General features: G+C 45.3%; 3 protein-coding genes across 4 annotated transcripts; 2 read left to right on the forward strand and 1 right to left on the reverse strand.

Moving 5' to 3' along the window:
- Positions 1 to 1390: 1390 nt before the first annotated feature.
- On the reverse strand, positions 1391 to 7074 carry rchy1 (ring finger and CHY zinc finger domain containing 1). The gene is made up of 9 exons (XM_048992432.1): positions 6934 to 7074; positions 6228 to 6347; positions 5828 to 5943; positions 3643 to 3721; positions 3436 to 3480; positions 3268 to 3326; positions 2944 to 2973; positions 2280 to 2400; positions 1391 to 1699 (listed from the first exon to the last, which is right to left on the reverse strand). The coding sequence occupies exons 1-9, from the start codon at positions 6985 to 6987 to the stop codon at positions 1391 to 1393; spliced, it is 933 nt and encodes a 310-aa protein (XP_048848389.1). The 5' UTR covers positions 6988 to 7074.
- Positions 7075 to 9628: 2554 nt separating this feature from the next.
- On the forward strand, positions 9629 to 12668 carry kcnv2b (potassium channel, subfamily V, member 2b). Its single transcript, XM_048980007.1, has 2 exons — positions 9629 to 10967; positions 12048 to 12668. The coding sequence occupies exons 1-2, from the start codon at positions 9648 to 9650 to the stop codon at positions 12303 to 12305; spliced, it is 1578 nt and encodes a 525-aa protein (XP_048835964.1). The 5' UTR covers positions 9629 to 9647; the 3' UTR covers positions 12306 to 12668.
- Positions 12669 to 18869: 6201 nt separating this feature from the next.
- On the forward strand, positions 18870 to 20518 carry rbp4l (retinol binding protein 4, like). Of its 2 annotated transcripts, XM_048980026.1 has the most exons (5): positions 18870 to 19151; positions 19293 to 19429; positions 19605 to 19717; positions 19806 to 20018; positions 20234 to 20518. In XM_048980026.1, exons 1-5 carry the CDS (start codon positions 18990 to 18992, stop codon positions 20242 to 20244), a joined length of 636 nt encoding a protein of 211 aa, XP_048835983.1. In that variant the 5' UTR covers positions 18870 to 18989; the 3' UTR covers positions 20245 to 20518. The 2 variants fall into 2 exon arrangements, with proteins under 2 accessions (XP_048835983.1, XP_048835982.1); XM_048980025.1 differs by lacking the exon at positions 20234 to 20518 and having other exon boundaries at positions 19806 to 20124.
- Positions 20519 to 20628: the final 110 nt, after the last annotated feature.

The raw sequence follows: 20628 nt of genomic DNA on the forward strand, positions 1-20628 counted from the left end.
ATCTGATTACAGCCGCAAACGCAGACGACGTGACATTAAGAACGCAAAACTGCCTTCAGATGTCTGTGCAGCCTTTTCCCACAAACACCAGGCCTGAGCAGTGAGCCTCAACAGCGCGGGCGGAAAGGAGACGGCGTGCGAGGAGCCCACCCCAGCAGCCTTTCCGTGACCCCCCACCCCACTGGGCAAGAGCACCATCCAGTGGCATCACTGCCAACCTTCGTTCGGATGATATGGTTTCATTTTTAATGCAGGAATGCGGAGCGTTACACAACTGTCCCTTCAATCCTAAACACAGAAAAGGCCAAAGGTCACGAAAGCCATATTAAACCATAAGGGAAACGATGACATTTCACACAATGTATATATAATTTACATAATACAAGATGCTTTAACAATAAAACTTATTTCCTTGCTATTTGTGGCAACATTAAACTAAGCAAAGCATCACCAGCCAGCCAGTGTACCTCTTAATAGACAAGACACACATCCCAGGCCCAGTTTCCAAAGCTTTAATAATGGAGTTTTAACAAAAAAAAAAAAAACACACTGGATATGACTGAGGGCTTAAGGGCAGCTTTAAATGTAAAATAAACATTTTCTTAATAGTTATAGTAAAAGCAAATCAAATTACTACTGCATGAAAAATGTATAGGTTTGTGTAATATCTGTGTACATCACAGAATACATTCAACCTAGAAATTAAGTCCCTAATAAGACCTCAGGATTAGCATGATGCTGAAGATATTTTATAAACACAAGCAAGAAAAATAGTAATAATCAATTTCACTGTACAGGCCATTTGGGACAGCAGCTGGCTTTTATCCTAAATGTATGTACACTTCTATGGGCGTGGTGATGAACCGAGACGTGGCTTTAAGCTCCACTGGACTATGTCAGGATACTTTGGCGTCTCAATCACTGGTTAAGAATAATGCCAAAGCACCACGGTGACCCAAAATGGAATAAAAGGGCCACCACACCTATTGAGCTCAATGTATTTCTCCCACCCCCAGAAAAAAAATAAAACTTTTTATATCACAATGCAAAGTTTGTAAGCCACATATGTAGAGATCACTCCAGCAAATAAGTGGAAAGAATGAATAGGATTCTGAATTCCGAAAACGCACCGAGCTACATTGACGAAAGACGAAAGTCAGTTTTTCCATGAGGAAGGAATGATGGAATGGGCGTGGCCTACTGGCGGACAGACTCCCAGTCCATGAGGATCCACGCGCGGCTTACACTGGCTATTGCAGGACGCCACCTGAGCAGGAGGCTGTTCAGAGTTCTTGGGGACGTCTGAAAGGGGCTGGAGTGTCACCTGCAGGAGTCCTGGTCGCGGTGTGTTCTGGTGAGCTGCCCGGCACGGCCCGGTTATGTTTGCCGTTCAGTCAGTTTGGTCTCCCCCTCCCGCCTGCCCCGGGTCTCCCGCCTGCCCCGGGTCTCCCGCCTGCCCCGGGTCTCCCGCCTGCCCCGGGTCTCCCGCCTGCCCCGGGTCTCCCGCCTGCCCCGGGTCTCCCCCTCCCGCCTGCCCCGGGTCTCCCGCCTGCCCCGGGTCTCCCCCTCCTGCCTGCCCCGGTTGCCCCCCTATCAGCCCCCCATCCTGGGTGGTGTTGTATGAGCCACAGCCGCTACATTTCATTCCCAGGACGTGGAAGGGCACCGTACTACGAGACTGGCAGTCCATGCATATGACCTGCAGGGGGAGCACAAGGAGGTGCACGGTCACCTGAAAATGCCAGGATAAGAATCTGCTGGCTTCTCCTCGCCTCAAATAATGGAGCCACCTGTAACGTCTCTATGCCTGTATAGATCTGCTACTATACCTAGTACAGTGGGACTTCACCCAAACGCTTCTATGCCAGCATAGAGCTACTCAGCGCCACTTCTTTGAGCATTTGCAACAGAAGTTCTCCAATATGTTGTTATCCTGCAATTCGGAATAAACGGGAATAAGGCCTTAAAGGAGCAGTTCACCCCAAAATCAAAAACACATGCTGTGGATGTGCTGATTTGATTTTTTTAATTTGGGGTGAACTGCCCCTTTAAACGTTTCTATGCCACTTCTGATGGAGGGCCATGCTACCAGGTTACCTTTACTTTTGGACCCCCAACCCAGACCAATCCAATTATGTTATTTTTTTCTAGGACCGCTGTGTATCACGCTACCTTCACCCCCCCCCCCCCCCATATGGCATTCCTGCTTCTGGTTCCCTATACCTGGTCTGACCCTCTACCTCCTGGCCTGTGCCCCTCCCACCCCTTGCCCAGTGTACCTTGACAGTGATGCCCTGGTATTCGCTGGGCATTGGTGTCTCAGAGATCTCTTTGTCCATCTCTTCCCAGCAGTGCTTCATGTTCCAGGCTGAGTGCATGCAGAGCGGGCAGCGGTATCCTCTGGGAAGAAGAGGCGAGATGGGTAACACGAGGCGACACGAAACAAGCACGTAACCTAGTAACACACCAGGGCTAAAAAGCATGCTTATCTGAGTTTGACAGAGCTCACATTTTCTACCGTTTTTTGGGAAAAAAGCACTACAACCCTTTAAATAGCAATTAAAATTCCAATTCAGATCAAAAAAAAGAATCACCATGGTATATTCAGAATAGAATTTAAGTATTTGTAGTGCGATACTGTTAGTACTAAGCTACCCTCCAAAATCCTGCAAAAGAATGAGATACAAGCCCTGTGCAGCTGATTTATCGTTTCTGAGGAGCCATTTAAGTCTGTATATTTAAACTCTGGGAGAAACTACAGACAGCAGATAGTTGGATCAAAAACATGCCTGGAAATGAGTATGAGCTCTATCCCCCGGCACTAATCACCTATACACCGCTACTCTGCTACACACCGCTACTGCTACTCCGGTTAGAGAATATCAGGCTGGCTAGAGTGCATGTAAATCCCAACTATTAAAAAGGAACAAAAGAGCAAATTACCCCGTTTTACACATGTCATCAAAGCAGGTCCTGCCAGAAAAACAAAATAAAAATACACCCTTTCAGGATATTTGACATGGCATTAAAATTCCATTTCTAAAGTAAATCTGAAACTGCATGGATTATCGGAACCTAAATTTACCATCCACGGGTCATCAGGACATGGTTAAGCGTATGGAGGTATGGATGTCCATGTAACCATGTGGACCATGCAGAGAAATCCTGGCTAGATATTACGGTTAACGGCAGATTGATGTCTCTGCTGGCTTACAGAGGGCTGCAGAGCCTGAGAACCTGAGGCTGGGGGGGGACTGGGACACATACTGGTGTAGAAGGTGGCCACATGGAAGGACGTGAGCTCCAACTCGGGAGGTATGGATGTCCTTCATTCAAAAAGAGAAGTGAAAATGGATTACCGCGACACTGGCTGGACTGAAATGGTCAGTTTAATCATGACTGTACTTGTTTTTGCAAAAGAATTCAGATTCCTACCTCCATGCAGACTGGACAGTTCTGTCTCGATACATCTTGTACACACTTGGAGAAGAAAAGAAAAGGATCACAACGCGCCAGCAGAACCATTTCCCGTTCTGTTTGGGAAACTATGGTCCAGAAAATGTTTTTTAAAAAAATAAAAAAATAAATCAAAATGTAAGATTTCTTTTTGTGGCAAATCTGTTCTTTAACAGCGGTGAATACCTTGTGATTTCCTCGAAGGTCGCTGGCTAAACACAGATTACACTTCTCACAGTGGAAATACTTCTCTTTCGGCCCAATTCTGTAAGTTTTAAAGAAAGTCAATTAACCCTAATTAACATGCACATTCACATCAAACATGATTTTAAGATTCAACAGTTGTTTCTAACCCCACAGTAATTTGTAATTAAGGGCTTTTATCTCAATCAATACTAAGATTCATTACTACCAACCAGAATCATTATTTTCAGTATTTTACTAACAGCCCATGCAATGTCACATTTGTACTGAGCCCCTAAGAGGTCAGGGTGGGAAAATATTTTTTGAAATAGTTTTACGTTCCCAGGCAATACTTTTCCTTTGCCAATAATAACTGTACCGTGTCCATTTAAAGTACAAAACACAGAATTAACTGACTAATAAGTATAAACCTAAAATGATACAGACATGTGCAGTTAAGTTTGCTTTAAAAATTTAACTACAGGGGACAATGCACACCATGTCATTTTCATATGTGTGTTTATATACATATTTATTAATAACTGCACCACGTCCATTTACCGACAGTGACTGTAAACAAGACAGCTGGGCCATTGAATGTGAAATGCACACACAAACACTGAAATACATCACAAACACTGAAATACATCACAAACACTGAAAGACATTGCAACACCGGAAAACTGCATATCTGCATATAAAGTTAACTTCATCACGATTTTGGTGACATCGCCGCAAAAGTCGGCAAAGTGATTTCACCGTCAGCCCCCCCAACAAGGCTCTTAGCCCCCAACTGGCCCAAAAAGGTCTGACCCTACCTTCTCAATTGTAAATCATTTTGAATGAACATCTACTAAAGATATAAAATGTGTGTAAAGGTCTAACCTAATATAACACTGCCTTGTTTCACGCTATATATTTGTTTGTCTGCTCTTGCTGCCGGATGCACAAGAATATCCCCCAGGGATCAATAAATGTTACTTGCTTTTAATCGCCGAATAGACTGAACACAACAATACCTGCTCTATTGGAAACTTCCTGAAGCACTGACCTGTCACAGGAACTGTGTTAGTCCGGATGGATTGACCAAAGAATATCTAAGAACTGTGAACATGGCTTCTCATTAATTCAATGATGACTAGTAGGTTTTTCAAATTTATGATCTGATTTAAGTATCTCTGTCTGACGGTGCTCCTTCTCATTAGATTCACATTTCAAGAAGGGTATTCTCAAAATTGACCTCTTGGCAGCTGAACGGAAAGACTTGAAAATGTCATATTTGACCCTGGGAGTTTATATTGACGGAGTTGAGTTGTGATACTTATATTTTCAGAATTTATAGTTCCGATATGCTTCTTTCAACTGTATAAGTTTCATTCCCATCACTAACTATCTACACAGTCAACCACGCCCCCGAAGTAGGGGGTCCTGTGGGGGATTTCTCACCTGTGACCATTTTCAGATGGCAATATATCAAAGAATAAATGGTTATTTAGAATGAATTTGCATCTGCTTACAGTATCTTCCTCAAATAACAAAAATATAGAAGAATATTGGATGTAGGTGTGGTGGTGACCCCACAGCTTGGGGTCAAATTCCGAAAAAAGTGAACCAAAAACTGATTTTTGCAGGTCCATAGCTTTGAAGTGCTTCCCCTGAGCTTAATTTTGCCAGATTCTGAAAGAGCAGGGAAAAGTATACCAGGAAAGCAATTTTCAGCTCTCTAGCATGCTTAGAAGCGAAGATATGGTCTCCTGAAAACCCTTACAAATTATATGCGCGATTCGCGAGTGCAAAAAAGGGGCGTGGCACCCAAATTTGAAAGGGCCATAACTTTGGACTGCATCAGAATTTTTCAATAAAACTTGGGGAATTTTCAGTGTTCTCTATAAGGATCAAAATATCAAGTTTTCATCAAAATCAGGAATGATGCCCATGGAACTTTTCTGGACATTGCTTGATTTGGCACAGACTGACCCTTAAAGGTGCCAGGCTCAAACAGGAGCACGTTCATCAGCCCAAAAACCTACCTCTGATTCAGTAACACGCTGAAACAGACTTAACTTCAAGTGCACTCACATGAAATTAAAATTCAGAATATTTGCCATGTCGCCCATAAAGGAGCACGCCATTCTCCACAAGGGTGTCACTAAGCAAAGTGAAATCATAGAAAGGGAAGTGCTCCCACCTACAGATGCCACATGGCAGGCAGTGGTACTGCTTCTTGTCTCTGTCAAACAGGTGACAGATACTGCAGTAATATTCCCCAAACGTCACCTTGCACTCTTCGCACGTCTGCTGGGACTGGAAAGCACAAATTAATTATAGCACCATAATACCGACATTGTGATTTGAAGAAAGTCACCATGTGTGAATCTGCAGTCACAACAAAAGATTCTGAGTACATTATGTTGGTTTATAATAGTCTCCTGCAGCCTAGAAGTACTCTGATCAGGAATGCCGTCCATTGGGACTCACCATTTTCCTTGACAAGTGCAGGTTCAGTATGGTCAGATTCTTCCCTCCTAAGTCAGACTCACGATCAAGCTTTGGTGTACAATAAAACATTAGGTACCAGCTGAGCTCACCTGCTGGACAGTATTGCAAAAACTGCACTTGACCTCCGTGACCCGGAAGCGGTCCATCTGGTGATCCTCCGCGGCGTCATGGCAGAGTCTGCAGACATAAAACTTTCCACAGCAAGGAGCCTTGAAGGGGACAGGAAAAATTCTTTAAGAAAAAAAAACGTTCGTCCAGAACTATGCCAAACGAAACGCAACAGCCTTATAAAACGAAACAAACAAGAAAACAACCCTGAAAACGGCAGGAAAAAATAAAACAAAAACCTCGGAAGCAATAGTAACGAAACCTCCAGGACCCTCGCTACAGCTTCGGGAACTACCAGGCCGCCCTTTAGTGCAAATATACATTTTAACAATTTAAATACACTATCTACACTAATGCCGTACCGGCGACGAGATTGAAAAAGCACCCAGGTATCCTGCAGCACAAACGAGTTAGTTAAGGTCTAAAATGGCACTTCTAAATATTAACTACAAAATACATATTCAGAATGACTGTCTATGGACTATAGACTGTCAAGCAATATCGATATTTTGCTCGATCTGATAAAAGAACATTAAGAATATAGATCAACTGGCCCATGGTGGACTTTTCCTGCTGTGCCAAGGCTAACGTAGCCTAGCGTAGCAGTCACAGCAACACTCGAAGCACAGACAACGATGATTTAAATATTTCAGTTCATTTAACACAAAAACAAAACCAACGTCTTACTTTGAGCAAACAACTCCGCACGTAATGCTCACATCCAAACTCACAGGCTGACATATTTGCTGCGTTTGTGTCACACGGAAACACGTCCGACCTGCATTCGCCCTCCACAACTTGGCGGTCTGGTTCCGGCTGTACATTGGTCCTCTGTTGCATCGGTCCAAGCTTGTCGTCAAAGAATTTTTTATTTGGACTATTAAAAAGTGAATGCATTTAAGTTGATATAGTTACAGATCGTTTGGGATGTACAAAAGATGTCGTTCGCGGCAAAATGTGCAAATGACGTATATTATATAAGGTATATTATACTATACTAGGCGAGAATGGACGGTAGAAATATAATATTCTGTTAGACATGCATATGAACACATAATAATAATAATAATAATAATCCATCCATTCATCCATTTTCCAAACCGCTTATCCTATTGGGTCGCGGAGGGTCCGGAGCCTATCCCGGAAGCAATGGGCACGAGGCTGGGAACAACCCAGGATGGGGGGCCAGCCCATCGCAGGGCACACTCACACACCATTCACTCACACATACACACCTATGGGCAATTTTGCAACTCCAATTAGCCTCAGCATGTTTTTGGACTGCGGGGGGAAACCGGATTACCCGGAGGAAACCCCACGACGACATGGGGAGAACATGCAAACTCCACACACATGTGACCCAGGCGGAGATTCGAACCCAGGTACCAGAGGTGTGAGGCAACAGTGCTAACCACTGCACCACCATGCCACCAATAATAATAATAATAATAATAATAATAATAATAATAATAAATTATTCACTAGTATAATGGGCAAGAAGAAAAAGAAATTATAAAATGCAAATATATGTCAAGTTACAGCAAGAAAACAATATAGATGTCAACCAAGCTGCAGAGTGATATGGGCGATAAAAAAACAAAAAAACCTTCTAGAATTTGATGAAAACAGTAAGCGAACTGTCAAAAAACAAAAAAGGTGGAGTCTCCCACATTAAAATCAGTCAAGCGAAGTGGTATCCCACGATAAACCGTACGACCTGACACATGACACCAAGTGTGAGAACTACAGTCTTCTAAAATGTCTAATTGTCCTGTTTGGATAGTAACACAAACAGATGGATGATCAGTGGAAGATCAGTGTTATTGTGAAGTAAGTCAGTTGTGTCCTTCGCAAGTGCCTTTGTAAGATAAATGTACATTCAATGATACTATTTGCACTTAATACTTTTCCACATGGGTAAGCGGCTCACAAGTGTACATACAAGTAGGTTACGGTATATTAGCCGAATAATGGGATTTACAGGTTGGCTGTCTGGGGAATACATGCCCTAAAAAGCAGAAAACTCTTTAACAGTTAAAAGAAAACTAACAAATGATGGCATTTAGTTGTCTTGTGTTACTTTTGCAGCCTTAAATTAGAATAATCTTTCGTCATCATGTGGTTTAGTGTGTCGTAAGTTTTAAAGTAGTCTCCGATAAATGCACAGTTAGTTTAATCAACGGCGGCAAGATTTTAAGAGTTTTGGAGGAGTTTATTAGAACAGCTAGAGTGGGCTAACATGGGACTGGAAATGTCTCCTCAGTAAGTACAACAGAATACAAAAAACAAATAGCTGATGTATAATGAGCTGTACAAGCAAATATTAGATTTAGCGATGATTACGTCCTAGTGCGTTAATGCAAAAGCCCCATAAATACAACAGAACACATGGGAAATGAACTGAGTCAATTAAGAGATTACCTGAAACATCTGAGCTGAAAGATGTTTTGGGGAACGAATTGTACGCCAGAGAATATGTTACAGGTAACTATGATGTGGGCAATGAAAGTGAGATCCTGGCAGGAGGATACTTGAAGTCATATGGATGATTTGTGTGTCATTTTAGAACTTCCTGGATTTGATTTGATCCTCCTGCCTTTTTCACCTCAAGTGGCTTGATTGCATGGACTTATGCTGGGAACCTACTGACACCAGACGTTGCGTACAGCTTAATGGAATTATCTTCTTTTAGATGGCCTCTCTGAATGCATACCCACAAGCGGGGAATATCCCATTTGTCTTAACCGTTCTCCAGCACACCAGTGATCACCCCATCTTAACCCAGTTTCTGTCTGATTTGTTTTTAGAAACATGACGGCTTCTTTCTCTATCTGCAAGGTTCTTCATTTGTCTTGGGTTGAGTTGTAAACAAAACCTCCATATTTGCTGGAAAAGGGATGGATGAATATTTATCTCGAAGAGCAAAAAGCCTGGCAAGTATAGTGCTAAACACATACTGCAAAATCATAATAATATATATTTAAATGTACATTTTAAAGTATATTAAATATTATATGGCAGTATTAAATATTATATATGGATATCTGGAGATTAAATGCAGATTTTGGTATGTAAAGATGCTACTATTGTTTGTGGGATAAAACCTTCCCCTGAAACAGGAGTAAAGCTGAAATAGGAGCCAGTTTTATGGTGAAACCATGACAAATAAATACAGTGGTTATGTAAAATATTAGAGAAAAAGGCCAGTGTTGTAGAGCAGGCCAACCTCGGCTACATTAAAGTAGATCCCCCCCCTATGTAAAGAAACAGGGCAGCACCCCATGCCTGTCACTCGCTCTGCCCCACAGAGAGCATTAGGGATCAGTAATGCGTCCCTGATTTGCACTGCTTCGCTCTCCAGTGACTCCTTCAGCCTCTGAAGCTGACAGAAGACCGTCAGGATGTCGGGTCCCAAGACAAGGAGGCAGAGCCTCTTTCCAAATTACAAGTTTGGGGCTTCTGCTGCCGACGGCCCAGAACTCGAGGTGGACCAGAGCCTGGTATACTTCAGGAACAGATGGGTGAAGCCCTGGAGCTCCATGCAGGAGCTCAATCAGGGTATTTATGACCTCTATGCTGAGGATGAAAACGAGGAGGACAACGAGAAGCATCACACTGCATCTGGGGTAACCTCGCCTACCAAAAACTACATGCTGAACCTTAACGTAGGGGGCAGGACTTACCAGATTACCTATGGGGTGGCTGCAAGGTTCCCCAAGACCAGAATCGGACAGCTGGCCACTTGCAGGGACCACAGCAGGAAGCTGGAGTTGTGCGATGACTACCTGGTCCACAGCTGTGAGTATTTCTTTGATAGAGACCCAGACATATTCCTCAATGTCTTTAACTTTCATCGTACTGGAGTGCTCTGGGTGAACGATGAGTTGTGCCCACGAAACTTCCTGGAGGAGATCCATTACTGGGGGGTACGGATCAAGAACACACCCCGGTGCTGCCGGATTGCCCTGGAGGAGAGGCAGGACGACATCAACGACAAGCTGAAAGTCCAACGGGAGCTTCAGGCTGAGATTATTGAAGACAGTGAGGAGCTTTTCCAGGACATGATGTTCGGCTCGTATCGGCGAGTCATCTGGGACCTGATGGAGAAGCCGTTCTCCTCTGTCCCAGCCAAGCTGATGGCCGTAGCGTCCAGCTTCTTTGTCTTAGTCTCCCTAGTCGCCATGACGCTGAACACAGTGGAAGAAATGCAGTACCAGAAACGTGACGGCCAGCTGAGTGGGCGGACCTACTGCGAGCACGTGGAGACCTTCTGCATCGCCTTCTTCACTGTCGAGTTTCTGCTGCGTTTGGTGTCCACGCCAGATCTCCGCATCTTCATCACCAGCATGTTGAATCTCGTGGACCTGGTTGCTATCCTCCCACTGTACCTGCAGATGGTGCTGGAGATCTCGGAGAGTCAGGACACTGACAGGCAGGATGGGGATAACGCCATAGGCCGGGTGGGCCAGGTGGGCCAAGTGGGCCTGGTGCTGCGGATTATGCGGCTTCTTCGGATCCTGCGCATTCTGAAGCTGGCGCGTCACTCTACGGGCCTGCGAGCTTTCGGCTTTACGCTACGCCAGTGCTACCAGCAGGTGGGCTGCCTCTTCCTCTTCATCGGCATCGGCATCTTGACCTTCTCCGCCATGGTCTACACTGTGGAACACGATGTTCCCCAGACCAACTTCACCAGTATCCCCCATGCCTGGTGGTGGGCGACTGTGAGTACATGACTTTCAGAGAGTTTACAGTTAGTAATACTGGTATATATTTTTTTTGCCTAGGTAAAGCTTTACCCAAAGTGATTTCTACAGTAAGGCTGACCCATCTGAGCTGATATCCGTGCAATGATCCATCTTCCAATGGGTCACTGAGTGCAGGGAATCAAAGAACGTACATAAAAATACAAATAAAATTATGTGCATTTTTAGATTGGAATGTTATTTCCCAAACTATATCTTTTATTTTTGCTTTTCATAAAATAATTTTCTATTTGCATATGTTGAATTCAAAGATTCATGGTACATTCTAGTGGGGCGCACATTAACTGTTTATCTAGCATGTTCAGAGTGCTTCATCTGTTATGGCATTTTGTATGTTCACATTCAAAGCACTTCCTCTAGTATTGCTTATAAAATCTCACACTACATAATACCAAGCACATATTAAGCATCTAGAAGCCAGTATTTGAAATTCTAAGAATAGCTTCCTACATTCAAACACAGTATTCTCTTTGTGGAATGGGCATTTGGACAGTAACATTCCATACTGTACAGTGATAACGTTCTACTACAGTAATCTAAGTGTGGTATTCTGAGCCTAATATTCCGCACAACACCCGGATGGTGATGCATGGCAAAGGTCCAACTGCTCCCTCATACTTGGTGCTCCAAGCACAACCCTGGCCTGCTCTCACACTTGTGTACCTCATTTTTACAGATTGGCAGCCCTCACGTCTGTGTGGGAATTATTCTGTCCTTTAGAATTAGGTGACAAGTGGTCATCGTTGACACAGCACACAGTAACGAAACGTGTCCTCTGCATTTAACCCATATGTGACATTGTGACATAGCAGGGGGCAGCTAATTTGGCGCCCGGGGAGCAGTACTTGGGGGCGGTACCTCAGTGGTGCCTTGCCGGTCGGGGATTCGAACCTGCAATCTTTCAATTACAAGTGCACTTCCCTAACCATTAAGCCACCACTGCCCCTTTGCTGTATGGAAATGCTGCCATGGTAACCACATAGTGTAGTGGCTGTGTCATTACTGTAAGGACCTTAACTCTTCTGCTGCATTCTCCAGGTGAGCATCACCACTGTGGGCTATGGAGACATTTACCCCGAGACCCTCCTGGGCCGTTTCTTTGCCTTCGCCTGCATCTCCTTCGGGATCATCCTGAACGGCATGCCCATTTCTATGCTGTTCAACAGGTTTTCTGATTACTATAACCAGTTAAAAGCCCACAAGCACGCCTCTAAAAACCAGCACCGCGAGAAGGTGAGGTTCGCCCAGCGGGCCTTGAGGAAGGTGCTGGAGTGCTGCAGGGAGGCTTCCAGTTGACGTCCAGCAGGCCGTCAGACAGTGTCAACCCCAAAGGTTTTTTTTGACGGACTACAGGTCAAAGACTCTCATGCTATTAGCATGGACATTCTGTGTCCCATTACCAAGTGCTCAGGAGGGGTTTCAAACCGTACATCTCACTGACCTCAGCACTTTCATCTGACTGCATATTAAATGGGCCAAAAACCAAATGGTCCAATGACAGTTGTCACTGCAATGGTCAAATCACATGACTAGCTCTAGTACAGTACATCTGTCAATTGCAATTTTAGCCTCTGCATGCTAGCTAGCTACACTGGAAAACAAGAAAATGGGCCTTCATTTGTGACAGGTGCCAATTTTAAATGTTGTTTTGCAATATACAATCATACCTGTTGGCGTCAGTGTGGTTCTGTTATCAGAGAGACACGTGAAGCACATGGATATGACTAAGGTGACATCGTTCATCTCTTTGTTGTATTTGCTATTTTAAGTTTTGAAGGAAATACAGGCAGCTGTGAAGTTCCCAGATTAATTTTACATGTGCATGTAATGAAATGAAATTCCTGACCGGCTTTCTGTTGATTTCTTAGTTCATATTCGGTAGGATTTTAAATCATAAAAAAATATTTAACAAAATACTTGCATATGTACAAGTTCACACATGGTCATATAACCATTAGGTTTCAGGTCCAGACAGAAATAGTCTGCAGTAGCTTATATAATAAATGTCACAGGCAAGCCTAAAGCCCGCCCACAGTCATGCCCTTTAGGGACTAGCATCCAGTGCTAGCCATGGTTAGCTTTTAGGAGAAGCACATATTAACATGAGAAACATGTGAAAATGCTGCACACACATCTACAAATGGATCCCAAAGACCTCTAAGTGTGAGGGCACAGTGTCATCCACTAAACTGCGGTTTCCTCCAAAGCCGGACTGAAGGTCTGAATTTAATTGTTCGTTTTCTTGACTTGATCACCATTGAGAAGAAGCTTTAGCCACATTCTGTCCATTGTGACCAAGCTGTTTCACCAACGTCACCGGCGTATTATAAGTGATACAGTGTGGCCAGCAGGTTAGCCCGTCCTGTGGTCTGTGTGGATCCCAGTGCAGTGATGGGGACACTGGCCAGCAGGTTAGCCCATCCTGTGGTCTGTGTGGGTCCCAATGGCCCAGTGCAGTGATGGGGACACTGGCCAGCAGGTTAGCCCGTCCTGTGGTCTGTGTGGATCCCAGTGCAGTGATGGGAACACTGGCCAGCAGGTTAGCCCATCCTGTGGTCTGTGTGGGTCCCAATGGCCCAGTGCAGTGACGGGGACACTGGCCAGCAGGTTAGCCCGTCCTGTGGTCTGTGTGGATCCCAGTGCAGTGATGGGGACACTGGCCAGCAGGTTAGCCCGTCCTGTGGTCTGTGTGGATCCCAGTGCAGTGATGGGGACACTGACCAGCAGGTTAGCCCGTCCTGTGGTCTGTGTGGATCCCAGTGCAGTGATGGGGACACTGGCCAGCAGGTTAGCCCGTCCTGTGGTCTGTGTGGATCCCAGTGCAGTGATGGGGACACTGACCAGCAGGTTAGCCCGTCCTGTGGTCTGCGTGGGTCCCAATGCCCCAGTGCAGTGACGGGGACACTGGCCAGCAGGTTAGCCCGTCCTGTGGTCTGTGTGGTTCCCAATGCCCCAGTGCAGTGATGGGAACACTGGCCAGCAGGTTAGCCCGTCCTGTAGTCTGTGTGGGTCCCAATGCCCCAGTGCAGTGACGGGGACACTGACCAGCAGGTTAGCCCGTCCTGTAGTCTGTGTGGGTCCCAATGCCCCAGTGCAGTGACGGGGACACTGACCAGCAGGTTAGCCCGTCCTGTAGTCTGTGTGGGTCCCAATGCCCCAGTGCAGTGACGGGGACACTGACCAGCAGGTTAGCCCGTCCTGTGGTCTGTGTGGGTCCCAGTGCCCCAGTGCAGTGATGGGGACACTGGCCAGCAGGTTAGCCCGTCCTGTGGTCTGTGTGGGTCCCAGTGCCCCAGTGCAGTGATGGGGACACTGGCCAGCAGGTTAGCCCGTCCTGTGGTCTGTGTGGGTCCCAATGTCCCAGTGCAGTGATGAGGACACTGGCCAGCAGGTTAGCTCATCCTGTGGTCTGTGTGGGTCCCAATGTCCCAGTGCAGTGATGAGGACACTGGCCAGCAGGTTAGCACGTCCTGTGGTCTGTGTGGGTCCCAGTGCCCCAGTGCAGTGACGGGTCCTGACTCTTTGAGGTCATAAAAGATTCCTGGGCATCTTTTGAAACAGTAGGGGTGGGACCCTGTTGTCCTGGTTACAAACGTAGTACCCAGGTTATGAATGACATGGCCTCATTACATTTGGCCTCCTAATCATCCCCTGTATCTAACTGGTGAATTCTCTCCTGCCCCTTCACCACCTTAGCTGCTGTCTGGTGAGCGTATCATCCAGGTGGGGGCTGCACAGTGTTGGTGGTAGAAGTGGATCCCTATTGGTTCTGTAAAGCACATTGGGTGTCTTGAAAAGCGCCATATAAATGTAACATTCATTCATTCATTCATTCATTCATTCATTCATTCATATATGCATTGGTTTTTGCTTGTGAGTTGTATTTATTTATAGGTTGTTTTATATCAGGGAATTTGCCTCATTTACCATGATGTCAACTTTTATTTGGTTTAGGGAATGTTTATGCTGCACATAATTTTGACAATGCTGACCAAAATTCTTCGGGCACGTAAGAGATGGTAATAATAGAATTCTGGACAGTTATTTCTTAATCTCTGGCTGGAAGATAAAGACGGTAGGTTATGTTCAAGAAATACTGAAATAACAAGGAAAAAAATGTAACTACAGCAGTATGTCATAGTATATTTCTAAACATCATGCAACCTAATGCACGGATGATGGGCTGAATGATCAAAGAAACCTCAAAATATCAAGATGATAGGAAGCTGCGCTTAAGGGAGTCTGAACAGCAAAATGTCACCTTGCAAATAAGTACCTTTGCATTTCATATTTCTAGCAAAGTAGTTTGTGATGGATCTTCTGACCAAAACATTCCAAAGATCTATCAAAAACCATCATGGTCTACAAGTGTTGAGGACTGGAACTGCCCATCCTGGTTGCCGTAAATCAAGGCAGTGACCTACAAGGAGACATTTCAGTGAGCAGGATTATGCAATGAGCTGGTTAGTGTAAGTGGACATGCTGGCAAAAGTCAGGGAGGCATAACGGGGAGTTAAAAGTTAGTTATTTCCTTTCCACAAATCTCACCATCACAGTGTTTGCTGAAGAGATATTGGCTCTTGGCTCCTCCTCACACATACAGACCTTCACACCACCTCAAAGTTGGTTGAATTTCATTCCAGCTTATCTGTTAACTGGGTGTTTCCCAACCGAGTCCTCATGGAGCCCCAGACAGTCTGCACCACGGGTGTCAAACTCCGGTCCTGGGGGGCCAGAGACCCGCAGACTTTTGTGTTTCCCCTCATTTAACACCCCTGGTTCAACTCCTTTGCTAATTAACACATCGCTCTTGAGCTGAATCATTTGTGGTAGAAGAGGGAAAGAGCTAAGCTACACAGGACTCCGGCCCCCCCAGGACTGCAGTTTGATACCCCTGATCTACGCTTGTGGCTCTCTCTCAGTTCGCAGGCAATCAAGAACACTGAATCCTGGTACGGGTGTGTTGGGAGCTGGGAGAGAGCAAAACTGTGGACTGTTTGGGGGTTCCTGAGGACTGGGTTGAGAAACATTATGTTAACTGATTGTTTCAACCAACCAGTTGAGTACTCTCTGACTTTGACTCTTTATACTTAAGTGGTTGGTTGAAACAAAATCTTGGTCTGGATTTTTACTCTCTAAACCTAAGAATATGCAAACTCCTCACACAGAGCAGAAGTATTTTTCAAACTCCTACCCCTGGAGGTGTGAAGCAACATTGTGTAAAGAAATTTATTTTATTGTTACATTTTAAAATTAAATAATGAGGTAATGATACTTCAATAAAAACTTGCAAAATTTTGTTAAGAAATATTGTGGCGTTTTTATTTGTGTAAACATTACATAATCCGTCCATCCGTCCATCTTCCAGATCTGCTCGTCCTATGCATGGTTATAGGGGCCCAAAGCGTATCCTAGAAGGAGAGGAGTAACCTGCAAGAATTCCACGTAAATTCCGACTCCACTCACTGCATCCCTCATTCCGTTCGTTTCCCTGTGTGTGACCCATACGGAGGAGTCGCTCCAACTCAAACTCTCTCAAGAAAATCTTTGGTTCTCCTGTACTGATGAACTGGCCCTGCAAACTAATGCGAGGTTAATATTCACTGAAGCATCTACGGGTAAGTGCCTTAGGGCGGCAAATCCTGGGATTCTTGGTCATAAATAGAATCTCCTGAACCGCCCCGCCATCTGCTCCCGGTTCCAAACACAGATTTACTTCCTGGATCACGCTCGCTCATTGTTCACGTGCCAGACCGAGCTTGGGGCTCAGAAGGAACAGGACTCTGCCTTGTTCTCTCAGCCGTCAGATGCGGCCAACGCATGTCGAACAGTCGGACCTAAACGATGCTGGGAATTGTGGGATTATTCCCAAGACTGGATTGGCAGGAAGTTTTATTTATACAAGATAAAAAAGGTAACACTTTACTCAACGGGGCACAAATACTTAGCAGAACCTGCACTATTACAACTGAAGTATCAAATATGAACAAACATAGCAACTACCTGAGATAAAAGGGGCCTCATGGTTCATTAACGACGAACAAATATGAGATCAGTATTTAACTTGTGTTATTCATTAATTGTTCCTTCAGTGGTTCTTTCAATAGTTCACAAAGGTTTACAGAATTAATAGATATATAACAACTAAATTAACAGATATATGCTGTAACAACAAATATATTAACTGCTTGAGATAAAACATGCGTCACAATTCATCAAGATTTAGTGTGTGGTTAATTAATACAAATGTAATAGTATAATACTATATTATTTGTGGCCCATTAAGTAAAGTGTTACCAAGAAAATAAAAACACACAACAAAGTAAATTCCAATTCAAATCATTTAAAATACAAGTGGTTATGTACAACAAATGTTTCTCTTGTAAAATGAGAAACAACGTTTAACATCTATTTTCTCCACTGCATTGTCCAAAGCTGGCAAATAAAAGACAACTGGTCACATGTCTGAAAGTCCAGTGCAGTCACACACCTCATCCAATCAATGGGTAGCGTGGCACAGGAAGCCGACTGGCCGGCCTGGAAGGACAGCGAGCCGCACTGTAACAGAACTTGTGCTGCAGAGTAGCCAAGATGGCCTGAGTCATGATGGAAAAAACTAAGGGTGTTTCTCAATTTGCGTACTTGTAATCTTGCGTACCTATGTTGTCTTCTTCCTTTGCCGAAGACCAGTTCCAAAACTCAAGAACAGACATATAATGGACAGCAAAAATCCTTAGATATCATTCTTGCCCCGGCCAGAATATCAATGGTGCATTGGTTGCACTCTAGCCAAACGAGAACAATCCCATGATTCACCGCATCCCAAATTTGTTCTTGGGAGGGAAGTTAGAAAGACCGGTCGTGCTGAGACCGCAAGTGCGATCTTTGCGTTCTTTGTATTGAAGAAAACCCTAAGCTTAAGAGTGACGGTGGGTAGGACTTCAGTGAGCTGTCAATCACTGCTTTATCTTTGCATCACTTCCTTTATTGGATCTCGTGAAATAAAGCAGGCAGTTGTCCCGCCCTCTGTGGGTCTGAAACCGTAATGCATCTAAAAGGCTACTGTTCTATGGCAAGAAAATGAAAAGACCGTCTAATCATTGCTAAATAATGTTATTTTCACACAAGATTTTTCATAATCTTTTCTTCCTTCTGCTCCACATAATCACATTCTAGTTGGTTCCTGAGCCCCATGATCCAGGATTATGGTGGATCCACATGAGGCACTAGACCCTAACCCAATTTAAGTTGACCCTTGTCCAGCTCCAGGGGAACATTGTTGCATAAAGCTGTGAGTGTCAGACGGTAGGTTACCACAGCACAGCATGGGCCAGATTACACTCTGGATGTCTCCCGTGGGATTATCTGTAGATCTTAAGGTCGTATTTAGTTACGTGTGAAAATAATCGTTAAGCCTGTCAGGACTTGGATATAAAAAGGGCAGAGTGCCGTAGCCCAGCAGTGCAGCAACTGGCCTGGCTGTGCATCACACAGGACCATCCCACCTCCATACCTGAGACGGCGCACGGGTAAGTCCGAATTTGGAATATTTATATGTTGTATGGGGTGGGGGGATGTATTTGGATACCAGACCTTCTAACTGCTGAAGCACCTTTTATGAGCATTTATACAAACCATCCACCAAACCAGTCATAGGTGTGCAGTTTTTATCTACTGGAAAACAAAGACACATGATTCCAGTGGGGGTGAGAAAGGCAACCATCCCTTTAAAAAACATTACGATTACGATGCACTCAGAACAATGTGACGACTGTGTCATGTGATCTTTGTTCTTTGTGCGTCTGGTTGGACTAGATCAGTGGTTCTGAAGCCTGCCCGGACATACCGCCCCAAGGCAGTCCATGTGTTTGTTCTTCTCCCTGAACCAGATAAAGGAGGCTATGATTAGATAACAAATATGGTCAGGTATTTAGGCGGTGGGCTGCAATGAAAATGTGGATCGGCTGAGAAATCTGTAGCATGACAAATGCTGCAATGGAGCGCCTGTGTTTCATCGGCAGAATGGAGTACATCGCCATCCTGGCCCGGCTGCTGGTCCTCCTCGCCTGCTTGGCACAGACCACGTCCGCTTCCTGTGTGGTGGACAGCTTCCCGGTCAAGCAGGACTTCGACGCGCGCAGAGTGAGTCCTGACCCATAAATTACCAGAGTGGTGGCGGTTGAAAGACCAGCAGTTTGTGGTGCTTTTGGGCTAATAGTGGAAGGATCTCAACCAGCCCCGCCCTCCCCCCCCCCCCCCCCCCCCCACCCCTGTCCCCCGCAGTACAGCGGTATGTGGTACGGCCTCCAAAAGAGGGACCCCGAGGGCTTTTTCCTGCAAGACAACATCTCTGCTAACTATACCATCGACGACGACGGAGCCATGACTGCCCATACTAAAGGCCGCGTCACACTTTTCGGGTCAGTGGTCTAAGTTGGGTTGACCAACCTCATCCAATAGATCTTATCCCTCACACAGAGAAGCTCATGCCAATGTATAAACGCATTAGCACATGAGCACCGTCAGCACAAGCCTGGCATGCTTCGGGATTTGTCGGCCAGTCTGAGCGCAGCATTGGCTGGTCTGTGACTCTAGGTTCTGGGTAGTTTGCGCTGACATGGCCGCCCAGTACACAGCCCCCGACCCCAGCACCCCGGGCAAAATGTTCATGACTTACCAAGGCCTGGCCAGCTACCTGTCCAGCGGCGGTGAGTCACAAACCCGCCCAAATCATACTGAGAGTCACACCCTCATCTGCTGAAACACACATGATCTCATTGTGTCCCGTCCCCCAAGGTGACAACTACTGGGTCATTGACACCGACTACGACAACTACGCCATCACCTACGCATGCCGCGTGCTGAAGGAGGACGGCACCTGCGATGACGGCTACGCTGTGGTCTTCTCGCGTAACCGCCGTGGCCTGCCGCCCGCCTTCCAGCGCCTCATCCGAAGGAGGCAGGAAGAGATCTGTTGGGCAGGCCAGTTCCAGCCTGTTCTGCAGTCAGGTGAGCAATATCACACTGGACACAGTCAAAAGGGAAGACTGCCTCACTCTCAGCCATGATGGTCCAATCTTACACGGCACTGGACTCTTCCTATTAAACTAGCATCATTGACATTAACTTACAGTTTCCAGTTTCACTTTATGCACAACAAAGGTTTGCAGATTTCAAAGCCATTCATTCCTCTCTTCTCCTTACTCCCCTCCTCTTCCCGGCAGGTGCCTGCTAGTGAGACAGGATGCCTGAAGCATGCTGGCACGAGAAGACACATCTTCTCACTGGAGGCCCTGTCCCTGATCCTGGAGTGCTAGAGTCCTACAGGTTTTAGAATACTTTTAATTAGTTCCTACATGACGTCTGATGCACCAAGGTAGGGGAGATATACTACACATATTCCAATACAGCTATGAGCGGTCATCCAGCAAAAAGCATCGCAGTGTCACAGTCCACGAGAACCGTGACTTTAAGCCTCCGATCGTAGACTTTAGATCGTATCTCCACAAGGACCCAATAGTGTTGGATGGTTCAGGTCACCTGTTCATGTAACAATAAACCTGTTTTTCTTTTTCCTTAAACAAAACTTTGTAAAAGCTCCTCATCTTTTCAGCATGGT

The sequence above is a fragment of the Brienomyrus brachyistius genome, chromosome 2 (genome assembly GCF_023856365.1).
Source record: "Brienomyrus brachyistius isolate T26 chromosome 2, BBRACH_0.4, whole genome shotgun sequence".
Classification (NCBI taxonomy): domain Eukaryota; kingdom Metazoa; phylum Chordata; class Actinopteri; order Osteoglossiformes; family Mormyridae; genus Brienomyrus; species Brienomyrus brachyistius.

Excerpts from the sequence above, each read along its gene's own strand:
- rchy1 (XM_048992432.1), bottom strand. The coding sequence starts at position 6,987 with ATGTCAGCCTGTGAGTTTGGATGTGAGCATTACGTGCGGAGTTGTTTG. Across the intron at positions 2,974-3,267 it reads TGTGGCCACCTTCTACACCA|GACCTGCTTTGATGACATGT; the intron begins GTATGTGTCCCA and ends TTTTTCTGGCAG. Across the intron at positions 1,700-2,279 it reads ACCAGGGCATCACTGTCAAG|GTCATATGCATGGACTGCCA; the intron begins GTACACTGGGCA and ends CTCCCCCTGCAG.
- kcnv2b (XM_048980007.1), top strand. The coding sequence starts at position 9,648 with ATGTCGGGTCCCAAGACAAGGAGGCAGAGCCTCTTTCCAAATTACAAG. Across the intron at positions 10,968-12,047 it reads ATGCCTGGTGGTGGGCGACT|GTGAGCATCACCACTGTGGG; the intron begins GTGAGTACATGA and ends TGCATTCTCCAG.
- rbp4l (XM_048980025.1), top strand. The coding sequence starts at position 18,990 with ATGACAAATGCTGCAATGGAGCGCCTGTGTTTCATCGGCAGAATGGAG. Across the intron at positions 19,152-19,292 it reads AGGACTTCGACGCGCGCAGA|TACAGCGGTATGTGGTACGG; the intron begins GTGAGTCCTGAC and ends TGTCCCCCGCAG. Across the intron at positions 19,430-19,604 it reads GGCCGCGTCACACTTTTCGG|GTTCTGGGTAGTTTGCGCTG; the intron begins GTCAGTGGTCTA and ends CTGTGACTCTAG.